At 54.5% G+C, this 23,704-nt stretch overlaps 2 protein-coding genes across 3 annotated transcripts in view; one reads left to right on the forward strand and one right to left on the reverse strand.

Annotated features, from left to right (window-relative positions):
* PPL (periplakin) overlaps positions 1-6,849 on the forward strand; it is a 30,284-nt gene extending 23,435 nt beyond the window's left edge. The window contains exons 17-22 of the mRNA XM_077315996.1: positions 483-676; positions 1,426-1,576; positions 1,758-1,841; positions 2,128-2,244; positions 2,811-2,903; positions 3,040-6,849. Coding sequence (XP_077172111.1) covers positions 483-676; positions 1,426-1,576; positions 1,758-1,841; positions 2,128-2,244; positions 2,811-2,903; positions 3,040-5,703 — 3,303 coding nt within the window. The 3' untranslated portion in view covers positions 5,704-6,849. The remainder of the gene's footprint in view (positions 1-482; positions 677-1,425; positions 1,577-1,757; positions 1,842-2,127; positions 2,245-2,810; positions 2,904-3,039) is intronic.
* Positions 6,850-7,334: 485 nt separating this feature from the next.
* UBN1 (ubinuclein 1) lies at positions 7,335-23,174 on the reverse strand. 2 transcript variants are annotated; one of them, XM_077315997.1, is made up of 17 exons: positions 22,997-23,174; positions 20,103-20,904; positions 18,994-19,080; positions 18,465-18,560; positions 17,672-17,806; positions 16,801-16,904; positions 16,086-16,524; positions 15,378-15,448; positions 15,143-15,272; positions 14,445-14,563; positions 14,079-14,207; positions 13,692-13,835; positions 13,155-13,205; positions 12,809-12,851; positions 11,013-12,245; positions 10,303-10,555; positions 7,335-10,090 (listed from the first exon to the last, which is right to left on the reverse strand). In XM_077315997.1, exons 2-17 carry the CDS (start codon positions 20,349-20,351, stop codon positions 10,038-10,040), a joined length of 3,336 nt encoding a protein of 1,111 aa, XP_077172112.1. In that variant the 5' UTR covers positions 20,352-20,904; positions 22,997-23,174; the 3' UTR covers positions 7,335-10,037. The 2 variants fall into 2 exon arrangements, with proteins under 2 accessions (XP_077172112.1, XP_077172113.1); XM_077315998.1 differs by lacking the exon at positions 22,997-23,174 and adding an exon at positions 21,595-21,905.
* Between the last annotated feature and the right edge of the window lie 530 nt (positions 23,175-23,704).

Genomic DNA, 23,704 nt, shown 5'->3' on the forward strand with positions numbered 1-23,704 from the left:
TTATAAAAAAATAAAATTATATACAGTGGCAGCAAACCTCTGAACGCCAGGGCTGGAAGGCAGGATCAGGGAGGGCCTTGGCCTCTAAGTCCCGTTTGTTTGGCCCTCCGGGGCAACTGGTTGGTCAGCGGGTCTGACAGGATGCTGGACTCAGTATGAAGCTGCCATCTTTTACTGAGTCAGAACACTGGCCCGTCGAGGTGGGTCGTTTCTATTTTGACCGGCAGTGACTCCTCCGGGGTCTCAGACGGAGGTTTCTCACATCACCTGCTGCCAAATACTTTTAACTAGAGACATCCATGATTGAACTGGGGACCTTTTGCATGCCAAGCAGATGCTGTATCAGTGAGTTGTGGTCCCTGCCCAAAATCAAGACGGTTCCCTGCACTGTAGATGTACAAGTCCTCCCGCACAAACCTGCATGCAAACGCAGTGAAGCCAGCAATGTCATTAGTCCTGCCCTCTCCCTCCCTACCCGGCAGATCCTGGGTTCCGAGCTGGAGGCCCAGCGGCCCCTTCTGAACGAGGCAGAGCAAGATTTCCAGAGGGCCAAAAAATGCTCCAGCACCCTGGCCAGCCGCTTCCAGGAGCACTGCCCCGACATCGAGCGCCAGGAGGCCGAGCTCCACAAGCTCAACCAGAGGTTCAGCAATCTTGGCAAACAGATCGATCACAGGTGAGAGTTCAAGCGGGGGCAAAAATAAACAAATAAAAAGGAACAGAAACTGATGGGCAGTGATGGCAATGGAAGGCAGGGGAAGTGACGGCAAGGAAAGCCGATTTATAAAGGATACACATCTACTTAATAGGGGGGGGGGTGTATGTTTGAAAAGAAAGGACCGGCAAACTGAGGGGAAGCAATGTCAAAGGCAGGGGAACCGAGGGCAGGGAAAATATGTTTGTAAATAAAGGACGGCAAACTAAGGGGAAGCGATGGCAATTAGGCAGGACTTTGTCTTCTTCAACCCTCTCTCAAGGGCCAAAAATTCTAAAATAGTATCCTCCAAAGAATCTCAGGGGACATCTCCTGGGCCGGAGGTACTTTTAAGGAAGCTGCGGAGTCCGGTTATTCCTGTTGACGAAATCTGAGCACTTGCACACATTTTCCACCCCAAGTTGCTAAAGCCCATGTACACAGGATCTACCTGGCCATTTTAACTGGTATTTCCCTCAGGGACTCTGGGCAAGTATGAGGCTCATCCCTCCCCAGGTTTGTCGTGACAGCCGCACTGTGGAACTAGATTACACCGCGAGGGAGTCTTTCGAAGTTGCTCAGTGGGAGTTTAAATCTGGGTCTTCCAGGTTCTAGCCTGACACTGAATCCAACCCTTGCCTGCCCAGAACCATCTTGCCCTTCCCCAGAACTAACCAATTCTGTGCCCCCGATTGTTGTGACCAACGCGATTTGCTGCAATCCCTTCGTAGGTCTCAGATCCTCCAGAAAGCCAAGTCGGCCTATTCCAACTACTGCACCGGCTACGACAATCTGAGCCATTTCTTTGCCAACGTGCCCAATTACGAGCCACAAGAAACCGACAGCGTCGTCAATGTGGAAAACAAGCTGAAGAGTCAAAGGGTAATGGCTTGCATCATTCCTGCCCTTTCCCCTGACTCTCAACCTTGCCTGAACAAAGGCAGGAGATTGGGGAGGGTGGGGGAAGCCTTCCCAAAATGGATTAGGTTGCTTACTTCCTCCAAAGGGGTGCTTTCCACTGTTCGACCTCGGTCAACTTGGTCTGCTTTTTTATTTTTGTTAGGCCCTGCTGGGAGAAATTGCAAGCAAAGAGCAAGAGGTTCACCGTGTCTCAGCTGACGCTCAGCGCTACCAGCAGGCAATGAAGGTAAGGAAGGAGGAAATGTGGGTGAGAGGTGCCGTCCACTTGCCAACCATCTCAGCAAGGGGCTTTTTCAAGGCAAGTGAGAGGCAGTCTGCAGAGTACGAAAAACCAATTCTGGCTGTCAAGAGGACCTGGTTGCCCACTGTGTGAGCCAGGATGCTGGACTACTGGCCTGATCCAGAGGGGCTCTTGGGTTCTTGTGACAGGACACTGGCTCACCACGGTCTCTTCTGGGCTTAGTTGCATCAGGAAGTTCAGACCTATTCTATGCTTCCTCCTCCTCCCCCAGGACTACGAGCTGGAAGCAGAGAAGCTGCGATCCATCCTAGACCTGGAGAACGGGCGCAACGGGTTCACAAGCAAGAGACCCAGACTTCAGTCTCCAGCGGCCAAAGTGAAAGAGGAGGTAGCTCAGATGGGAACTTCGATGCCTTTTCTTAAGCCCCTCTTCACATTCTCTGGCCCCGTCCCCCAGAGAGCTTAGAGCGGCAAGAGGGACTCTGACCCTCCCTCTTTATTTTCACAGTAGGGCTAAGCCAACTCCAGAGTAGGAAATGCCTGGCAATGTGAACAGAGTTTGGGGAGGGAGCTGATCTCCAAAGTCCGGCAGTCAGGTGTGATTCTGGAATATCTCCAGGCCCCACCTGGAGGCTGGAAATCCTTGCCACTAAAATTCTACACTCGAGTGCACACTAGAGGTGATAAGGGGCAGCCTTGACGTGGTCCTTTTTCTTCGGGAATGCTTTCTGACAGTTTCCCATTAATTAATATCTTCCTTTTTGAGTATATGCCTTGCATCCAATTCAAAAATGCTGGCCCACAGTCCACATTCTGGAGTGCTTTGGTTAAAAAAAAAGGCCAAGCTTGTCTTTAAGGTGATACCAGGCGGGAATTCTACTCTCCTTTTGCAGAGTGAGACAGCTGCCTACCTGAAACTATCCTGACGGCATTTGTCCTTTTTTGTTATCCTAGGAGGCTTACCTGGCTGCAAAGTACACGGAAGTGAGTGCCGTCAACAAGCAGAGGCTACAGAACTTGGAGTTTGCCCAGAACCTCCTAAGACAGGTGAGCGTGAAAAGGGGAGAGAGAAACCACCAGGCAGAACGAGTTGCCGAATTTGGGCAGGAGGAATGCGAGCCAAGTCGCTTGTCACAAAGGTGAAGACTTGAGCTGACTCTACATTTTCTCCCTTCCTTGACAGCAACCGGATGTCCACATGACGCAGGAGTCCATCCAAGCCAGCCATTCTGAGAAGCCGCTGGAGGAGATCTGGAAGCTCAAGAAGGAGATGGATGATGAGAGCCAGCGGAGGCAGCAGCTGGAGGTGGAGATCAAGGCCATCCAGGAGAACATCCTCCTCCTGCAGACCCAGAAGCCGCAGGAGTCTGTGCTCAGGAAGGAGGTGGTGAAGAAGGTGCCTGACCCGCAGCTGGACGAGAGCTACCACAAGATGCAGCAGAACCTGGCTGAGGAGCAGCGCAGGAACCAGGCGCTGCAGGAGGAGGTGGAGGGCCTGAAGCTCAGGCTGCGTGTCCTGGAGCATGAGAAGAAAGAAGGCGGGCAGGAGTATGTGGTCAAAGAGGTGCTGAGGATCGAGCCCGACAGGTCACAGGCAGAGGGGATCTTGAAGCTGAAGGAGGAGCTGGAAGAACTCAAGAGGCAGGAAGGGTCCCGGGAGAACGAGATGGCCGTCCTGCGCAGGCAGGTGGCTGCTCTCTCTGAGGAGAAGAACACGGAGCACGAGAAGGTGACGGAGAAGGAGGTGGTGAAGCTGCAGAACGACCCCCTGCTGGAGATGGAGTACCAGAAGCTGCAGGAAAGCAAGAAGAGGGAAAGCACGCTAAGGCAGCAGCAGGAAGAGGAACTGCGCTTCCTGCAGGAGAAGCTGAAGCGGCTGGAGAAGGAGCGGGCCATGGCCGAGGGCAAGATCACCGTCAAGGAGGTCCTCACAGTAGAGAAGGACCTAGCAATGGAGAGGGAGGTGAATGACCTGCGGCGCCAGTACGAGGAAGAGAAGGCCAAGGGGCGCTCCAACGAGCGGGAGAAGGCTGAGCTGCTAGGCAAGATCAAGGCCTTGGAAGAGGAGAATGCCAAAGTGATTGTCCAAGAGAAGGTTCGGGAGATTGTGAGGCCGGACCCCCAGGCAGAAAGCGAGGTGGCCAACCTTCGCCTGGAGCTGGTGGAGCAAGAGGGGAAACTGCGCGGCGGGGAGGAGCAGCTGAAGGCCTGCCAGAGCGAGCTGTCTGCTCTGCGGAACAGAGGGCCCCAGGTGGAAGTCCAGGAGGTTATCAAGGAAGTCATTAAGTACAAGAACGACCCGGAGACGGAGCTGGAGCTGCAGCAGCTCCGCGATGAGATCGTGGACCGTACCAGAGCCATTGAGAGGGCAGACCTGGAGATCTACCAGTTGAAGCAAGAGATCGAGACCCTGAAAGACACCCAGCCTCAGGTCCAGGTGAAAGAAGTGATCCAAGAGGTGCTTCAGTACCGGGAAGACCCGCAAACGAGAGAAGAGGTGGAGTCCTTGAGGGCTCAGCTGGCGGAAGAGCAGCGGAAGCACATGGACCTGGAGCGGGACCGGCGGCGGCAGGAGGAGATCATCCGGCAGAAGGAGGAGGAGCTCTCCCAGGTGAAGGAGAAAGTGGTGCAGCAGGAGGTGGTGAAGCTGGAACAAGACCCTGCCCTGAGAGCCGAGGTCAACTCCTTCTCCCAGAGCATAGAGAAGGAGCTAAACCAGATCGACACGCTCCGGGGCGAGATGCGCAAGCTGCAGCGGAGGCGGTCGGAGCTGGAGCGGCAGCTGGAGGAGCTGGAGAAGGAGCGGCAGGCCCGCAGAGAGGCCGAGCTGGAGGTGCAGAGGTTGAGGATCAGGCTGAACGAGCTGGAGGAGCAAGAGCGGGAGACCACAGAGCGGGTCACCGTGAAGCAGAAGGTGATCCTCCAGCAGGACCCTCAGCAGGAGAAGGAACACGCCCTGATCAAGATGGAGCTGGAGGAGGAGAAGCACCGGAGGCATGTGCTGCAGGCGGAGCTGGAAGCCCTGCACAAGAAACTCCAAGCCCTGGAGAAGATGGAGGTCAAGGAGAAGGTGGTAGTCTCCGAGAGCATTCAAGTGGACAAAGGTGACACAGAGTTTGAGATCCAGAAGCTGAAAAGCAACCTGGAGGAAGAGAGCCGGCGGAAGACGGAGCTCGACGCAGACATCAACAGGCTGGAGGCCAAGTTGTCTGAAGTGGAGTTCAACAACTCCAAGTCTTCCAAAGAGCTGGACTTTTTGAGGGAAGAAAACCACAAGCTGCACTTGGAGAAGCAGAACCTCTTGCTGGAGACCCGACGGCTGCAGTCTGAGATCGAGCTGACCGTGACGGAAGCCCAGGATTTACGGAACATGTCGCAGGTGGAAAGCAGCCTCAACCTGGACTCCCGCTTCCAGTCACTGGAACGAGAACTGGAAGAGCTGAAGATGCTGTCCCGAGAGAAGGACGGCGAGATCGAGCACCTCCAGAACCGCCTCCAGACAGTCGCCATCAAGAGAGAGCAGCGGGAGAACCACCTGAGGCGCTCCATCGTGGTCATTGACCCAGACACCGGCAAAGAGATGTCCCCCGAGGAAGCCCACAAGTTTGGCCTGATCGAATGGAGCCTCTACGTCAAGCTGAAGAACCAAGAATGCGACTGGGAAGAGATCACCGTCAAAGGACCCAACGGCGAGTCTTCCGTCATCCTCGATCGGAAATCAGGGAAGAAGTTCTCCATCGAAGACGCCTTGAAAAGCGGGAGGCTAACCCTCGCTCAGTACGACAGTTACCTGAACAAGGAGATGTCCATCCAGGAGTTGGCAGTTCTAGTGTCCGGACAGAAATAACTTCCTGTCTCCTCGGAGAGAGAAGGGGGAAGGAGAAAGACTGTTTTGAAGCAGCCCGCGGCCAGAGGCTGCCCCACTCAGCCATTTTGCTGCCTATCGCCTGCCTTCCAGGGGTTTACACCCCCTACCCAATGCTGTATTTTTCAAGACTGCAAGATGCCCTTTCCTCCACAAGCCAGTGATGTCGGAAAACTTTGTGTCATCAGGAGGGTGGCTGAGAAACAGCGGGGAAGATCCATCCACTGCCCGACTTGAGTTTTACGAGTTTTATGTCTATACGTCCCCTCAAAGCACCTTCCCCTTGGCACAGGGACTGAGACTGTACGATGTGATGCCATTCCCCCACCCCGCCCTCTCGGGCGGTTGCGAGCCAGTTTTCTCAACTCTTTCCTTCTTTGGGCTGTTGTTTAAGGCTACTGGAGTTGGTTAGTTGGGGATAATAGCAGCCTACCTTCTAGGGGTGTTCTAGTTGAGTACGAGAGAAGGTCCGGAAGACCTGAAACCGCTGCGTTCAGTGTGATTGTTGCCTTAAGTCCTTTCTCTTCCGTCCCCGCCCCAGGCCCCCAAGCCATCGAAGGATGCCAAAGACAAAACCTTGCATAAGAAAAAGCGGTCCAGAGCACTTGTAGAGAGCACAATTACTGTCTGCTAGAATGGCTGGTAGTATTGGATGAATTCATCGCAGCTTCAAGGGAAGCCTTGAGGTCTTTAGATTGCCTCTAAGCTCACCCTGTGGTGTTTCAAGTCAATCCAGCATAGTAGCATGTAGTAAAAAAAAAAAAGAGGATGAGGAATCTTGGATTATCAAGTTCCTTTATCCATTCTACCCAGTAGAAGAAAAAAAAGATAGTAAAATTACTATTTGTTTGTTGTTTTTTAATGACTTTTCAGGTCTTCAAAGTCATACTTTTGAAGGGATATTCCCGACTCCGTAAAAAGTGCGAGAAGACCAGGAAATGGTAACAATATTGAACTCCGAGATACGCCTTCTTTCCCTTATCATGATAGTAAGATACTTGTCCTGGTGGCTTGTTTGCTTAGGTCTACTCGACTGTTATGTATTCGCAAGTATTTGCTGTAGGAGAAGGGGACGGGAAGTTTTATTTATACCAGAATGATAATAATTAAAAAGATGCAGCCATCTAAGTCTCAGGAGTCCTCCCTTTTCTATTTCTTCCATTTCGTTCCAATCCAAGGATGAAAGCGAACTCTGTCAAAAGATTCCCCCCTAAGGAAACATAAAGGTTTAGGTAACCAAGGTGACAAACATGAAGGGAACTCGTCTTTTCTGAGTCTTGTGATGAAGGCTGCATATGTACCCTGGCTTTCTTTAACAACAGCAAAAGACTAATTTTTTAAGTTCTTGTGAAGCTTGGAACCAAGAGACACCTTTTCTGATAGTTTCCACTACAGGTGACAACTGCTGGAATAGAATTTGTTTAGGGGGCTTCAGAAAAAGCTATTGCGTTAGTCCCCCCCTCCTCTCCCCTCCCCATAAAGGTCTCCTTTGGGAAAACGCTTTAAAAAAATGCATTTGTTTGGAAACTGCAAAACAATTTTATTCAATAGCTGTATACAAGATTAACCATTTTAAATGCCCCTCCTCCCTGCTCCTCACCAAGGGAGGCCCCTCCCTCCTCTCCTCCCCCCCTTCCCTCCGCAAACACACAAAAAAAATAAATTGCAGTTCTTCCCACGCAAGAAAAAAGAAACTGCTTCTTCTAAGTTAAGTGCCATCTGGTGGTGCGCGCGTCCCACCGTAGTAAAGAAAGTCTCCTCACATGGCCAAAGCCAAGACAGAAAACATGGTCACTCTGCTCTCGTCACACTCCCTCCCCCCTGGCTCCTTCTGTTCTGCCCTGGCTTCTCTTTTGATTCCGTTTTCTCGCTTATCCAACACACATCAAAAGGAGAGGGGAGGGGAATGGGGAAAGGAAACAAAAGCAGGAGGGGGGAATCACACAGAACTTCTGCCACGTGACATCATTTCCCTGAGGCAAGAGGCTTCATGAACTTTCCTAAAACAAAAGGGGTGGGGTGGGGGATTCTGCTCCAGCAACAGGCTGGGGCAAAGTTGCAGCTGCACTAGCCACTTCTGGGCGACAGTCACGGTGGAGAAGGGGCGCGACAGCTTGAAAGAGGCCCCAATCCTGCTGAGTGCTGAGAGGGAGAAGGGAGAACAGCACAGAAGAGGCAACTAGTGTCCTACCGGGCCAACCCGAACCACCAAAGCAGAACAGAGGACAGCGACCGGGTGGTGGGGAGGGATTTCCTATTGATTCCACTTCAGTGCTTCAAAATGAGCATCCCCCTCATTTGGTCTTTGGCTCTGCTGCTGCTACAACCTACCATTTCTTCTTTCCACTGAAACCAAGTCCGACAAATGGGAAAGGCTTGTCTCTTTTAAGCAAGGAAAGGGTACTGCTCCCCGTCCCGGTGCATTTGGAATCCGGGACAGACATGGCTAGGGGAGAGGGCCTGCTCCCAGACCTGGCTTGGAGGCCTCCATCCGAAAGAAAAAAACACCCCCCCTTCTCAAAATGATTTGCCAGTTGAGTGATTTGTAAATCTTGGAAGCAGACTGGTATTTCAGACGGGAAAAGGGTCTCCTCCTGGGGGGTTTACAGTAAAGGAAGAGCTCCAATAGGCGCTTGAGGCTTCCAGACTGTGTTGTTGCCAGACCTTATGAGTCACGGGCAACCGACAGCCCTGGGGCTTGGCCTCTTGCTTGCCCAAAGGAGTCTGCTGTTTTTCTGGGAGCTGAAGAAACTGTAGGCCCTCGTAAGCCTCATTCATGGGCTGGAAGTGGCAAAAGGAAGAGAAATCTCGCATGCTTGGTTCTCTCCCTCTCTAGGAAACGGCTTCAGGCACGGTGGACAGGGGAAGGGCTCGTCCCCTCCAGTCCTGTTCTCTGCTCGGATCAGCACCCTGACCTGCCTCGTTCAAAGCAGGGGCGTTCTCCAAGGGCCGGCACCTCTGAACCGTGATCGCCACGATCCGCAGGTGGCCGCAGACAAGCACCGTGTTGGATCACTGCTGATCCCGGAGGGGCGCGCTCCCCCCGTACCCCAAAAAGCAGGCAGGTTCCACCAGGGAAAATCTCTTGCCAAAGTGCCGTTGAGATACAAGCAGGTCTAACCCGATTTTTACTGACTGCATGGCCAAAGTCCTCCAAAGTCAGCCCTAATCCAGTGGCCCCAGGCTCAGGAAGGTGCTGAGGTGCAAACCATCGAGGGAGCATGATGGGAAAGGTGATTTAAGCGAAGGGCACCTGCACTCGCCTGAAGAGCAGGAGGCAAGCAAAAAGGAGCCCTTAACAACCTCTGCACGGAACCCCGTCTGCGCTCCAGATCCATGGCTTTAAGAAGGAAGCTCACACCATCACCTAACATCCTGCCACCTGGCTTGGCGTTTGCTGCCTCCCAGGTTCCATCCGTCCACAAGAAAGCTCCATCCAATAGAGCTTAATGCATTTAAATACAGATCAGTTTTAACAAAAATGTAAAGCGCTCTGGGGAGCCACGTCCCCAAAAAGCGCTTCAGAGAGACCACACCCCTCCCCCCGAAAATATTAGCTCGACGTGTTTCTGGACTCTCGTTCCACCATCCAAGGCACTGGAATTACGGCTTTGCGATACACAATGACATGCAGAGGAAGGCGGAGAGGGGCCTCATCTGATCCGATGCGTTCAATGGCAGCGACTGGGCGGGGTGGAAGGGGACGGGGAGGGGGACGGGACAGCTGAGCACAAGGCAAACCCAAAACACACACACCGAAAATGGCAGGGACACACAGCGGAGTAACCAAAGAGTTCACGGCTTCCAGTTCGAATGACGCTGGGTGCGTCCCGAGGCCCCTCCCACACGGGGGGGCATCGACTTTACAAAGCTGCCACGGAGGGAGGGAGGTTTCCTGGTCAAGAGGAACAACGGCTGCATCACAGGTACAGTTTTCCGGAGCGTGGGGGAAATTTACACCTATACAGGTGACCGAGCCACAAGATCTCTCTCTGCTGGACGCCGAGCCCACCGAGAAGCCCACCGGAGATTCGGGGGGAAGAGAGCTAGACGCTGTAGAGCTTGGCCCGCAGATCGGAAACCCCCTTCCCGCTCAAACGCGCCCCCTGGAATTGTGGGAAACGGCAGCGGCTGCCAGAGCTGTGCCCGGTAGGTGCTTTTCTCCCCCACAAACCCGCCACGAAGAGGCGCTCATCTCTGCGGGAAGCTGCAGGTCCGAGCACCCATCCTTTGCAGGGGGGCGGAGGGCGTCCCATGTCTTTCACGCCCTTTCGCGGATCTCCTCCGGGGCTGGCGGTGCCTTCTTTTCCCGGCCATCACAACTTCCGCGGTGGCACACTGGCCCCTTTCCCGTGAAGCTGAGGAGTACCTGGAAGAGATCCAAAATAAAGGGTTTTCACACTACCGTCACTCCCCAGGGCGGGTCCTTCTAAGACGCAAGTCACCAAATGACCGTAAGCTGGCAGGTTAGCGGTTCCCATTTCTTTCAGCTATATAGAGGAGAAAGAAGCCTTACCCCACCCGCAAAGAAGAACAAGCTTGGGAGAAAGCTCACTAGCCTTAACTATCACAAGGCCTTACCGTGACCAAGACCGTGATGGAAAGTCCCCGGGGCCGGACCCGTGACGATGGCATCCTTCGACACACCAGCCTTGGGGGAGGACTCGGAGCTGAAGGAGATGACGTGGAGAGGGTAGGAATGGAGGGGCGACAAGATGCCCAGCGGGGCGGAGCTGAGGGCGGCCGGCAGCTTGGCGTTGCCGGGCTTGTAGGAAGCAGGCAGGACGCTCACGGAAGACGAACCGGTCAGCAGCACCGCACCGCTGGTTCCTTTCTGGGGAGGGAAGGGAAGGGGGAAGCACCCATTAGGACAGCAGGCCACCAGAGACGCCAAGAGAGCGACCTCCTTGGGAAACGGAGCCCGCATCAATTCTGCACTAGCGGAACGAAAATTTGACTTCAAGACCCACGATATCTCCCATGGTGGAAGCTTAAAACACTGATGGTCTGGACTCAAATTCTGGCCCCCTCTGCAGTCACCTTCTCCTCTGAGTCTCCGGAATTACTAAGCGATGCTTTGTGGATCTCCGCTGGCCTGGAGCTCCTTCATTTCCCGGAGTGCCCACAAGTTCTTGTCTTGCCAGAAAGAAAAGTCCTTCTTGCTCTACCGTCTCCACCCCATGCACAGTGTTGTAACCCTGTATCGTGTTACCCCCTCCCCTGCCCCTTCTCCAAGCTGAGACGCTAGCCGAGCCCCGCCCCGCCCCCGGCTTCCCCAGAGGGCTGCTTACCGTCACCGAGGTAGAAGACGCAGCGCTGCTCACCGCGGCTGGCTTGAGGGAGGAGGTCAGCAGCTTGGCCACCCCTTGCGTCCCCCCGCTCGAGCTGACGTTTGGCCCCCCCGGAGGAGCCACCAGCGTCAGCTTTTGAGAGACCGGCTTCTTTTTGGCCGCCGTGGAGCTGGGCGAGGAGCGACTGGGAGCCTGCCCAGGGGAAGGGAGAGGCGCGCTGGGCAGCAGGTTGCCGGCGGAGGAGCTCTGGGCCACGGAGACGGAGCCGCCAGAGGGAGCCACGTGCCGGGAGAGGGCCACGAAGGGCGACTTGTAGGATGGAGCCGAGGAGGCGGAACTGCTCAAGTGCTTCCCCAGGTAGCTCAGGGCTATGGGGGAGGAGTTGGGGGTCTTATGGGAGCCGCTGGACGCTGCGGAGACGGTTGGAGATGGCGATGATGAGGAGGGAGAAGAGTGGAAGCTTTGCGCTTTGGTGAGCCCCTTGGCCTGCTGTGATAGCTGGGGAGGGCGTGCGGGCAGCGAGGAGGCCGCCTTGGGGGCCTGCAGCTTGACAAAGGGAGGGGACAGCGGGAAAGGTTTGGGATGCTGCCCTCCCACGGGAAACACCTTCGCAGAGGGTGCCGGGGCCGGGGTAGAGGTCTGTGGCCCGTGGCCTGTGCGTGGCAGGCTGTGGTGCTTGGGCTTGGGCGGGTGCGTGTCCAGCTTGCTGGGGGGAGCCGGGCTGGAGAGCTCTTTGTAAACAGAGCCCTCGGCCTTCTTGTCTGTCGGGGTCTGGCCCAGCGCCAAGGCCTGCTCGGCCAGGAAATTGAGGGGTGACTGCAGAGAACTGCTGCCCTGGGCGGGCGAGGGGGCCAGCTTGGTAAAATTCCTCTTCTCTTCTGGCATCGCCTGGCTGGGGGGCTTCTCCGCGGGTACCTTGAGGGTGGCGGGGAGGGTGAAGTCGGGGCTGCCCCCCGTGCGACTGTTCAGCACGGCCAGTTCCTTTGAGACGGCCTCCAAGGAGGAGGCCGCGTTGTGGATCAAGTCCTCGTCCAGAGAGTCATCCATGCTGAAGTTGGCCTGGGCTACCGTGCTGCTCGGGACAGAAGTCGAACTCATTGCCAGGAGCTCCCTGGTCTGAGGGCTGAGGCCGACGGCAATCCCCTGCGGCTCTGGAGAAAGCGAGACTGTGCAGCTCGAGTGGATCAGCGGCACTGAGAGGGGCCCCTTCTTATCCGGCTTGCCAGAAGACTCCTGAAAGGAAGCACAAAGGAAAGTGGACCCATTGAAAATGTGAACTATTTCCCTTTGTAGCCGGTGTGTTACCTACTGTTGCCTTTGTAGCCGGTGTGTTACCTACTGTTCATTTTGTTGAGAGTTATTTCAAATTTCAGATTATATTACCCGCAAAGATACTCTGGGTAAAAATGGATGCTGCCTGTTGTGTCCAAGAACAGAATCTAGTTATGGGCTGAGAATACAATGTGCTAAGTACCACAACTTTTCGCTGATTAAAAGCAAGTTTCACGTGGCAATACCAAAAGCATTTGTAGTTCCAAGAAACTACCGCTGAACGGAACTAAATATGGTTTGCAAGGATTTCAGGATGGAGACTAGCGGCAGTGAAATATATTTTGGTACGTTGCTTAAAATATGAAGTTTCTTGAAATCCACTGTAGGTTACGTGTGATTTTTTTTTCACTGCACAACAAAAGCAGGCCTCATTCCAAAGCCGAATCCTTGAAAACTGGCTGCTGTTATTCCAGTAAAATTGGGCGAGGATTCAAAAAACAGACATAACATCGAAAATTGCTCACCTTCCCCTTCACCTTGGGAGGAGCCATGACTTTCTTCTTTGCTCTGTAAGAGGAGACACGAGACAGAGAGGTGTTCACTGAAGGGTTGGGGCCCAGGGCTGCCAGCTAGCTGGCTTTTGGCAGGCCCCGAGGGGAACCCCAGTCTCCAGAGGGGAGGCAAGAGAGACAGAAACACAGGGGCAGCCCTGTGCGAGGTCCCAGGCTCAGGCCTAAGCATCTCTAGCAAACAACTTTCGATAGCTGGGCTGGGTAAGACCTTGCCCTGTCCAAGGCTCCAGCGCCCACCCACCTCCGGGCAAAAGAGCAGAATGGATTCGCTGCGGGGGGAACGGCGAGGAATACTTACGGGATGGAAGTGAGGTGGCCGTGGACTCGCCTGCTCTCCTTGAATAATGTCCTGAAATAGGAGATGGGAAGTGAGTGGGGAGGGACGGGCACGTTAGCCACCCAGCGGCCTGACTCCCAAGGAATAAAAGGACTCTGCAAAAACAAGTTCCTGAGGCCTAGCAGAAAGCCCAAAATGTGTTTGGGGCGTTTAGAACAGAGCCAGGTGCCTACACTCTGAGAATCCACAAAAATCATAATTGTGTGTTAGCCGTGTATTTCCCCACACACACACCCCGCGCGTGCACAAACACACACACACATACACAGAGTCTGCCAACCTGCCCTGTTGACCTTTCCCATCCAGGGTGTACTTAGGCTGCTGTCAACTGGCCTTCCATGTAGAGAGGCTGGTGGACCTCTCCCCTAATCTGTGGGGTTCAAGGCTCTGCCCACCCCCTCCACCGCTCCCTTTGAAGCTGCTCTGGTGGAACTGGCCGTGCTGACCACTTGGGGATGGCGGATCCTCGAGTAGCTTCTCAGCCCCGCCCCCACTCACCGCGCCTGCATCCAGCCCTTGGGCCACAGGGGCTTCACTTCGGCATCCAGGAAAGTTTTCACGTGGTCCTCCATCGACTGGGCCTTGTTCTTCTCCAGCTCGTGCCCGTCGAGTTTGAGCTTCACCACCTGGCAGAGCAGATCCCTGGAGGAGGGGAAGGTTTTGTGAGCAGGTGACTCAGAACTTCCTTGAAGCTTCAAAGCAATCGGGCGGGGGAGGCACCATCCTCGAGGCCGGCTCCTGGGGCAAGCGAAGGACTTGGGAGGCCTCAGAAGACCCACGCTACCCGAAAGCCAGGGGCCACTGCATGGCCAGCGGGCCCAGGCCCCGGAACCCCCCAAAGCAGGGGCTGCCGACCCAGCAAGGTCCCCTCGGCTCCTGGCCCACCTGACTTCCTCGTTCCACTGGAACTTCTTCCGGGGCCCCATGATGCGCTTCCCTCCTTTATCATCCTCTTCCTCGTCATCTGAGCAGACCCTCTCCCGCAGCTCCTTGTCCTTTTCCTCTTCCAGCATTCTGAGGGGAGAAAGATGGACAGAGAGCCCCGCTGGGTCACAAGAGGACTCTTTCGCACCCAGCGTCCACCTTCTCACCTGCCCCTTGGCAGTACGGCCTATCGTTCTTCTAGCCATACCGCCGCAGGAGGGGGAAAGGGGGGTGGGGTGGGAGGAACTAGCTAAGAACCCCCCTGGCATTTCTGGGTACCCCTGGGAAACCCCCGGAGGAGAGCGGGGAGGAGAATCAGCAGCCTACTTGGCAAATTTGGCCTGAGTGTGCGCTTGGCATTCCTCCTGGTACTTGGCCATCTGCTCTGGCATCGCCCGGCCAATGGCTTCCTTGAGCTTGTGGAGAGGCTCCTTCAGTCGGCCGCCCTGCCCAAAGCGTAGCAGAAGAACAACAACTGTCACATGCTCAGCCAGGACCCTCCAGAGGGCAGGGAGAGAAGCGCCCCGTGGGTTCCCCCCCACAAGGATACAGGGAAGTCCGTCCTCCTCAAGCATTCTCTGAAGGGGAGCGGTTTCACATCGCCCCTTCCTCTCGGGGCAGGGCCCCTTTATAGGTCCGGAAGAAACGGAGAAGGAGAGGACTCGCCTTTGAGCCCCATTGTTTACCTACATTTTCTCAGTTGAAAATTATAACCCATGGCGCACAGATCCCTTTTCTTAACCAAATTAGTGAATGTAAACCGGGCGCATTTACCCAATAATACTCAATCCGGGACCGAGGGACGGGTTCCGGAAGGGACAAAAAGACTTTTGAAACATCAAATCCAGATGTTCCCAGGAAGAAAATGTGTGGTGGGGGGGAGGAGCCTTTGTGAGTCACGGCTCCATTCTTCAAAGACACCTGTGACGTCTCCCGCCACTCCTGGGCTCAAAACATTCCTTGCTCTGTTTACGGCTGCGATTCCCATGCGCCGCCAGAGGGGGCGGCTCTCCGGCGGTCCCCACCTGCTCGTGGAGGCAGAGCCTGCGGGCTCGCTTGACCAGGGTTTCTTTGCTGCAGGGCAGGAAGGAGGCCAGGTGAGCATACACCCCGGATCGAACCTGGCTGTTCAGTTCCTGGGTTTGCAACTCGATGCTGAAAGAGACAGACAGGAGGCATGTTAAGCAAGGATTCTCCCCTTCCCCCCCCCCCCCGGTACAGATTCCGCCCACTGGCAAAAAAATTGGGAAGTGGACTTACTCCAATAAGATGTTGTTGATGTCCTGGGTGAAGAATTTGTGCTTCCCTTCGCCTTCCACAGCCCTGGCAGCCTGCGCCGGAAGAGGCAACAGAAAGTCGTTAGCAACCAGCAGGGATACGGAGGTGGGCGGGTGAAGAACAGACGGAAAAGGAAAATGCAAAGACGCTCCTGGGGAAGGCAGAGCTGAGCGTCGCCTCTGGAAAGGGCATCGCTCATGCTGAAGAGGTAAGAGCAGCCCCGTGGGAACGGAACAGGATTCCATCTAGTTCTGAGGGCCTCCGCAAAGTCAGAATTTTCAAAGACACTATGAAGAATAGTTTATTCTCCATGCGAATAGGCTGCTGGAGGGTACCCCCTTGTCCAGCCTGAGGGACCCCACGTGCCCCTGCATGCAAGGGCAAGATGGCCACTGTACCCACTGGACAGGGGTCCCTAACATGGTGCCCCCCTGCTGGCTTTCCTGGTGCCCTCCAATGTTTTTAGAAAGTGGTTGGGGTGTGTGGGGGGGGGGGGTCCTGTCCAGCAGAGATCCTGACTGGCTATTGGTGATCTGCAGATTAAAATAAAACTAGTTCTGTATATTTTTAATCATCATTATTCCTCTTGTACTCCCGCCACATGTCTCCCTGTCCTTGTGCACCTCCAACCTCCCACCACCTCTTCTGTCAGAATTCCAAAGGCATGGGCTACAGTGGAACCTGGGGTACCTGCACCAGTTCCTCGATGCGCTTCTCCAGAGGCCCTGGCAGCCCCTCGGGGAGGGCGAGGGGCTGCCTGACCTCTTGCTCCAGGGCCACTCCAAGGGGGTCACTCCCGTCCTCCACGTCCCGGAAAGGGCTCTCCTCCGGGGAGTCGTTGAGTAGCTGCTCCAGGTCCAGATCAGTCAGGGAGTCCATGGCGCTGGCTGCCTGGAGCAGTTCGTTATCGCTGGCGTGGCCGAAGAGAGAGAGAAGGGGGTCGGAGACGCTCTCCGCCTCGCGGGGAGCCGGGGCTTCGGCCAGAGCTGGGACAGCTGCGTTTGGCTCCTCGTCCCTCTTGTTCTGGGCTTCTTTCTCCTTCTGGAACTTCTTCAGCATCTCCTGGACGCTTAGTGCCCCGGAATATTTCTTCTTCTTCTTCTCTTTACTTGCATTCAGAGCTGTGAAACTATGAAGAGAGCACGGCGTTAGGATGCCTCCAAGGGAGAGAACGGGCTAAGCGAGCGGCTGGGTTAGTCCGCAGTACAACAACGAGACAGGCTCTCAAGGAGGATGCCTTGATTCTCAAAAACTCATACCCCCAACAAACTCTCGCTGGTCTCTAAAACACACCTGGGTTCAAACCTAGTGGTTTGTCGCCTAGGCCTCTGTTGTGACCTTTACGACATTCAGAACACACCTCCTGCTGAAACAGCCACTTTTGTACAAGACGGCAGCCTCTTACCCGGTTTTGGGGAATTTGGATTTTTTAGATTTCTTTTCCTTGTTGTAAGAATCGTCTTTCTTCTTCTTCTTCACCTTCTCGCCCCCTTCTTTTAACTTCCGTTTCTGGGAATTTGAGAAATGCCAGGCATCAGAGGGGTGGTTATTAAGAGACTAAGTTCCATGTCGGAATAAGGGGGAAAATGTAGCAACCCTCTAACACACACACACACACACACACACACACACACACACACACACAGAGGGAAAACACCCAAGAGGGCCCTTCTAACACAACAAATCTTGGCACGCAGGACATAGGAAGGATCTCAAGTCCCCAAATATAAACTGAGATAAGGAATGTAGGCGATTAAAGTGGCTACCCTACAGTTTTGATTTTGTAAACTGTTGTGGAAGAGGGCCAGCTGTACAACTGCAGGCACCAAACCACTACCCTCCTGGTGTGTTCAGAGGACGTGGAGAAACTTCCCGCCTCCTATGAGAAACATGTGCACTTTGCCCGTATTTACTTTGCAGCCCAATCTCCCACACGTTGGCATGTTTACCTGGAAGCATGCCCCACAGAAGTCAGAGGGTCTGACTCCCGAACGGCCGCTTCCCCACGCCAGCAGACCGAGCAGTAAAACCCTGCTGAACTCGGCAGACTTTGCTCCCGAGCAAATGTGTCTGGGGGCAGACTGTGCAATTTATTTATTTGGTGTTCTGTATGCTGCTCTCCCCACCCACTTCCCATTATCAGAAACTCCCTCAACTGGCTCATTGCTAGGAAAAATCACAAGAAAAATCTACGATGCACATTTGTGCCACTCAGAAGGGGATCTGGTTAATCAGGAAGTAGGGATGGGAGCTTGCAGAGACACTGAATCCCAAACCTTCGGTGACTTCTTCTTTTTCTCTTTAATGTAGTCATCCTCGGACTCAGAAGCCTGCCGGAACTGCAGGGTCCCGGAGTTGATATAAAACCCGCCGTACTTGGTGGTCAGAGAGGCCGGAACAAGCTCATCGTACTGGGGACAAAGAGAGTGTGTCAAGATGCTATTCATGTGCTACCCGGTTACCTGTTCCCATGCTCTCTTCCTGACCTTTCATTGCCCAGTATTGTGCCTGGTACTTTGTTCAGGGCGCCTATTTCCAAACTGGAGAGAAGGGTCTCAGGGAAAACATCAAAGTTACGCTTGCAAACGTGCCCTTGAGCTCTAGCAAGGAAGCACCTTGCACCCTGTTTACTACTTGCTTCCAGAAAGAAATTTTCTTCAATGGCAAGACTGAAAGTTTGACAGAGACCCGAAAGAGAGAAATCCTCTTCTGACATTTCTCCGGGTTCAGAAACGCAGCCAAACCTTCACTCGGCTCTCCTAATTACATACAGAGGCTTTGTCTTACCGACCCCACCTTCAATTCCGACGCAAATTGGCAGGCACTGGGTTCGGTTGCTTGTGGCCAGGGACAAACTGCTATTCCAGCCCACACAGAACCAAGATCCAGGTGGATTCTGCACGGCAGACTGAGAAAAACATGCTGCTGCAAAGCTTGGAAACTCCCCTGGGACCAGGCCTCCGAGCCAGCAGATGTCTCCCCTACCTGGAACTACAGCAGACAGTCCCCACCTCCCCCGCCGTGGAGGGGCTTTGCGTGGGAAGTCCGAGGCTGCCGCTTGCTACTCACAGCTTCCGAGTTGTCGATGAAGGAGTCGGATTCGTCATAGCCGTACCCCATGTCGATCAGGTCCTGGATGCGGTCTTTCCGGCGCTTCTTCCCCCCCTGGAACGAGATGGGCCAGCCGTTGCCAGCAGGTGCAGCACAGGACAAAACAAAGCTAGAATACACCCCACGGCGAAACGTGCTTTCCCCCAGACCCTGGGCCGGTGCCCAAGCCTAAGTGCATGCCCCAAATGAGAGTCCTGGGAGAACGTTGCCCACCCCGCCCCCAAAAAAAACCCTTTCAGAACTTTTCTAGGATCTAGACGCAAGCTGGAAGAGTGCTTGCAAACGGATGCCACACAACCATTCCCCCACCACCAACCCTGGTCCCAAAATCATGATTTTGGCCCCCCGCTGTTGGTATGCACCAACTAAGATACTACCCATTAAAATATGTGCAGGCTTTTTGGATCCCTTAACAACAGTTAGCAGAAGTTCAGGAAGGAACCGTCCACTGGCAAAGTAGGCATTAAAAAAATAACAACAATCGTACGTATTTCTCTTCGAACTTCCTGGCCAGGGTCTCCACTCTGTGGCGCTCTCTTTCCTCATTGTTGAAGGGATCCGCGAGGTCTTTTTTCTGGGGGGGAACGGAGAACAGATCAGAACGGAACCCGCCTTGCTGCCGCCCAGAGAAGCCCTTTGTATCCAGAGGCAGAGAGTGACACTGCTCAGAGGACAAGCTCTGCTTTGCGCTAGGCAGGACTTTACATCTGGGCCCACTTGGCCCTAAACGTCAGGGCAGCCTCTGAGACACAAGGAAACTTCTGGCTGCAGCACCGAGTTCAAGATGGCAGGCCCTTTCCTCTGATCCCACCCCACAGACACGGTTTCAAAAAATAAGTGGGAAAAAAGAGAATGGCAAACAGCTTTATAACTAGTCCTGAGCTCTTTGGTCTGCCAAGGTTCTGGTAAAAACACATTGGTTCTTTCTGCCACCCCTCCCTCACCCCCCATGTGCAGCCGAGGTGACTGTACAGAAAACAGACATGCTGGCCCTCAGTTGGACAGCTCCTTCTTCCCAGCAAGGACGCCGGAAGCAGGGAGTCTGCTTTAGCAGCAAGCATCAACTAGTCGCCACAGGCCAGTCTGGGCCTTAGCTTTGATACTATTCATGAGACTTCCTGGGGCAGCAGCCAGTAGCTGTGACCCCCCCCCCCCCCCCGCCCTCAAAATAATCCTGAGAAGGGCAGAGCCAACAGTCGTGCTGCAGAGCATGCAGGGAATTGCTGAAAGAATTCACACCTGAAAACAGAGCGGAGCTGCACTGCTGCCTGAGGCGGAGGGAAAGGAAAAGGAAAGGAAGAGTGGCTTGGGAAAGAGGCCAGGAGAAATACCGGGAAAGATCAGAGCTGCGGGGAAGGAAATGTCAACCAGATGGAGCTGCAGGGGAAAGAAGGCACCAGCAGAACCAACTTTAGAGAAGCAAACAGAGTACGTGCGTGCAGTTGAGCAAGGACTCTCCGTTCTCCAGGCAGAAGAAAACTAACATATACCCTACCCAAACCACGGTTGACCCCACTGTTGGAAAGCAGCTCAAGGCCGGGGGAAGGGGAAAGATCTGGCGCACGTGGCTCTCGGCCCGCTGGTGGCCTCACATACCTTTTCTCCCGCGGAACTGCTTTTCCCTTTCCCGCGGGTGTTCTTCAGCAGCTCAGGGTAGAAGAATTCAGGGCAACGCTTGTGATCCGGCTCAAAAAGGGTGAGAGCGATGCGGACGGCCGCAGCTGCCGGCTCAGGTTCCTGGGGGGGCTCCGCTCCCGCAATGTCCTCTCGGCGAGTCTTTTTCAGCAGGGTGGTGCTCAGAGGGCCCGGCAGAGAGGTGAGTTGGACCCGGTGGGGCTCCGTCATGGCTGCACCAACGCCAGAGCGGCTCTCACGGCATGGCCATCAGCTTAACCAAGAGCCACATGTACATGTAGTCCTGAGGCTCTCACCATTAAGCGCACAGTCAGCTTACAAGTGCTGCAATCAATATAGGTGCTAGAAGCCTTCTTCTGCGTGCAAAACACAAGGCTCCCTGGCTCTGTCGAAGAGCAAGAATCCCATAGCAGCTGTTCACATGTTACCATGCGCTCTCGAATGTTACGGTCTTCATGCAGTGCAGAAAAGCGAGCAAAGAGGGAAAGAAACAAAACCTGAAGAACTTCCTGGGCAGGGTGGCTTTTACAGAGCGGGTTCCCGTGTGACCTTGGCCACAAAGGTCACTCTGGGCAGCGTCAACTAGCCTTGGAGCACTTCCCATACCAGGGCTCAGCATGATGCAGAGGGCCTGGAACGCATTGGCTCTGGCTGTCCCTTAGGCACAGATGCATGGCTTTGAGTGTCCAAATGAATCCAGTTCACTGCCTGGAGGCCGCAGGTCTTGACGCGTCCTTCCAAAGGCACTCCTTCATGGTTTTACCTAGGAAAGAAGAGCAGATCATTAGAGCCACTGGAAAACACAGCAATGTCTCCCGCTCCTACACAGCACCCCTGTGTGAACACCGACTATAACTCAGTAGTCTTCCAGTTAACAGAACCCGATTGGCCGAGATGGAAAAATCTGTGTGCCTAGGAAAAGCCAACAGAAATGGAGCCTCCATGTGCAGGAGTAGTACATCTACTCGTTATTTATTAATGCTGCTACTATGGGATTTTTGAGTACTGCCCAGAACACTTCCCAAGACAGACGTGGAAACAGGAATCTCTGGTCTTGCTCTGGAAAAGGAAATCTTATCTATACCGCCAGCAACGAATGACACACCAGGTACAGGGCAATCCACACTTAATAACCGGCAAGCCATTAATGAAACAAGTGTTTTATATATATATATGTGTGTGTGTGTGTGTGTGTGTATGTGTGTGTGTATATAGCATTTAAACCGTGCATCATGCCAAAAGAAAACGATTTACATGCCAGAAATGTCACCCTCTAGAGAAAAACGCAAAAGATGTAAACATTTAGTCCCATTGACTAGAGAGACAGCACAGAATCCTGCCCAGACAGAACATTTGCAATGGTCATTTCAATGGCGCTTCAAAGAGACAGAGCAAACGCAAGGCCACTTGTTTTTCCAAGACACGGAAGCAAAAAAGGAGACAAACATCATACCTGGGAGAATATATTATTGGAACGCATCGTTTCCTTGGGATTATCATCTTCAAAGCAATTAACCCCTGAGGAGCAAGGCTGCAGCCAGGGAGGGGAAGGCATGCGTTCACATCCTTTGGGGGGTGGGTGTGAAGCTGCTTTGAGGCACTAACTTAGAAAACGAGAAATGCTTAGAAGTCCTCCTGCCCCAAGGCCCAATCCAGTCTTGGAGGACAATTAGGGATGTATGTAACAGAAAAACAGTATTCCTGGAACGCCTAGTTCCCCTACAGACACACGACCTTACAGAAAACCATCCATCTTATGCCTTCAAATCCGTCTGCCATATAAAGGTAAGGAACACCAACTCACAAGACCGAGCCCTTTTAAAGACGAACGATGCAGAACACACAAAACACGTGCGTACTCCAGCTATGAAAAGCCGGGGGGGGGGGGGGGGATTACCTCGCTGGATCTGAACAAAGCCCTGCTGGCTCGGGATTCTTTCAGCCAGATGCTCCGCTTTCAAAATGGAAGTTACATTTAGTTATTCCCCAGTTCTGGTTTTCCCTCTTTCCGTTTCCAACTACAACCTTCTCGGTTGTCTGTTCATCCCTTCCATGTTCCTTTAACGGCACTCACCCTTTCTGAAGAAAACAAGCTACTTCAAGGCAGGGCAATACACAGACAGGCCCAAATAAACATGGCCCTCCACCAGCGTACTTTGTAAGAACATAACACAATTTCTCATCAGCTCAGATGCCGTTTCTCTAACCATCCCTGTGATCATCACAAAACTGTCCCAGATCTTTACTGTTCTTCCCTCTACTCCTAACCCCAGGCAATTTTTAAGAGTGTAGGGTGGGGAATCTTTATAGGAACTACAGTGGGAGCTTCAGCAAGCGGGCGGCCACATCTGTGCATCAAGGGACTCTGATAACGGGCAGGACCCTCTGGTCAGTTTCCTCTGGTCAGTTTCCATCTGTGCTCTGTCTGGGACTCGTGGGGTGGCAGGCTCTGGCCCCGCCGCCCAGGGGTTTGATAATCAATGACAGCTCTGACCCCGTGCGGCAGCCAGGCGCACTACTCCTGCGCCTGGAGGCTCCACTGAAGACTGACAGCCAATGACAGCTCTGCCCCCCCCCGCAGCTCTCAGGCGCGCTGCTCCTGCCCCTGGAGGCTCCACGGAAGCAGCCCGGGTCTTCCTTCCCCCACCCCCGGCGTTGTTCCCGATGGCCAAATGACTTCAGACTCTCCCGGGCGCCGTCCCCGGGGGAGAGGCCGGGCGGACCGTCGCCGTCTCCCGCGCTGGGCGTCTGCAGGCCCCGTTGCCCCTGGTGACGAGGGAGGCGGCCGGCAGCGCCTGGGGGAAGGGAGGATTGTCCCTCCTGCCGCCCCCTACCCGGCCCAGCCCGCCACTCACCGGCCGTGGGGCTCCCGACAGCGCCGGCTCGCTTCGCTTCGCGCCAACCCCGCCGCCGCCGCGTCCCAGGCGCCCCTCTGTTCTCTTTCTCGCGCGCCCCCGTCACGTGAAGGGGGAGGGCGGGGGGAAAAACCGACGAGCCTGGCGCGAGAGAGGCGGTTTTGCTTGCGTCACGTGACGGCGACGGAAGGCTCGCGCGACGGCGGCTGGTTCACGTGACTGGGGCCGGCCAATGGGGCGCGCCGCGTCGCCGCCTGCACCGCCTCGGAGCGAAGGAAGCCTGGATTTCACGATGGGGGGGGGAAGAGGGTGGAATAGAATCCTATTCGAGAAACGGGAAAACGTTGCTGACTCGAATACATCAATCGAAAAATAATGATGATAGCAACAATAATAGTAGCAGCACTAGGGCCGTTGAAAACAAAAACACTCCCTTGTTCCAACGGTCCGCCCGCCTCCGAGAGGCCGTTGGCTCGGGCGGCGTCACGTGCCGCGGAAGGTCGGCCAATCGGCGCGCGCGCGCTCCGTTCCCCCCCCCTCCCCTCTCGACGACACGGGCGTTGAGCCGCCTCGGCGTCACGTGCCCCCGAGAGGCGGGGCGTCGAGGACGCCCGTCCAATCGACGCGCCCTGTCGCTTTCTCTCTCTCTCTCTCTCCCCCGTCTGTCGCGACGAGGAAAGAGGGCCGCGGAGAGAGAGAGAGAAGGAC

The sequence above is a fragment of the Paroedura picta genome, chromosome 17, assembly GCF_049243985.1.
Source record: "Paroedura picta isolate Pp20150507F chromosome 17, Ppicta_v3.0, whole genome shotgun sequence".
NCBI classification, from domain to species: domain Eukaryota; kingdom Metazoa; phylum Chordata; class Lepidosauria; order Squamata; family Gekkonidae; genus Paroedura; species Paroedura picta.

Coding starts and splice junctions, on each gene's coding strand:
- UBN1 (XM_077315997.1), bottom strand. CDS start 20,351: ATGACGGAGCCCCACCGGGTCCAACTCACCTCTCTGCCGGGCCCTCTG. Junction 13,836..14,078: donor CAGTGGAACGAGGAAGTCAG/GTGGGCCAGGAG, acceptor CCCCTCCTCCAG/GGATCTGCTCTGCCAGGTGG. Junction 12,246..12,808: donor CTCCCAAGGTGAAGGGGAAG/GTGAGCAATTTT, acceptor GCTTCCTTTCAG/GAGTCTTCTGGCAAGCCGGA.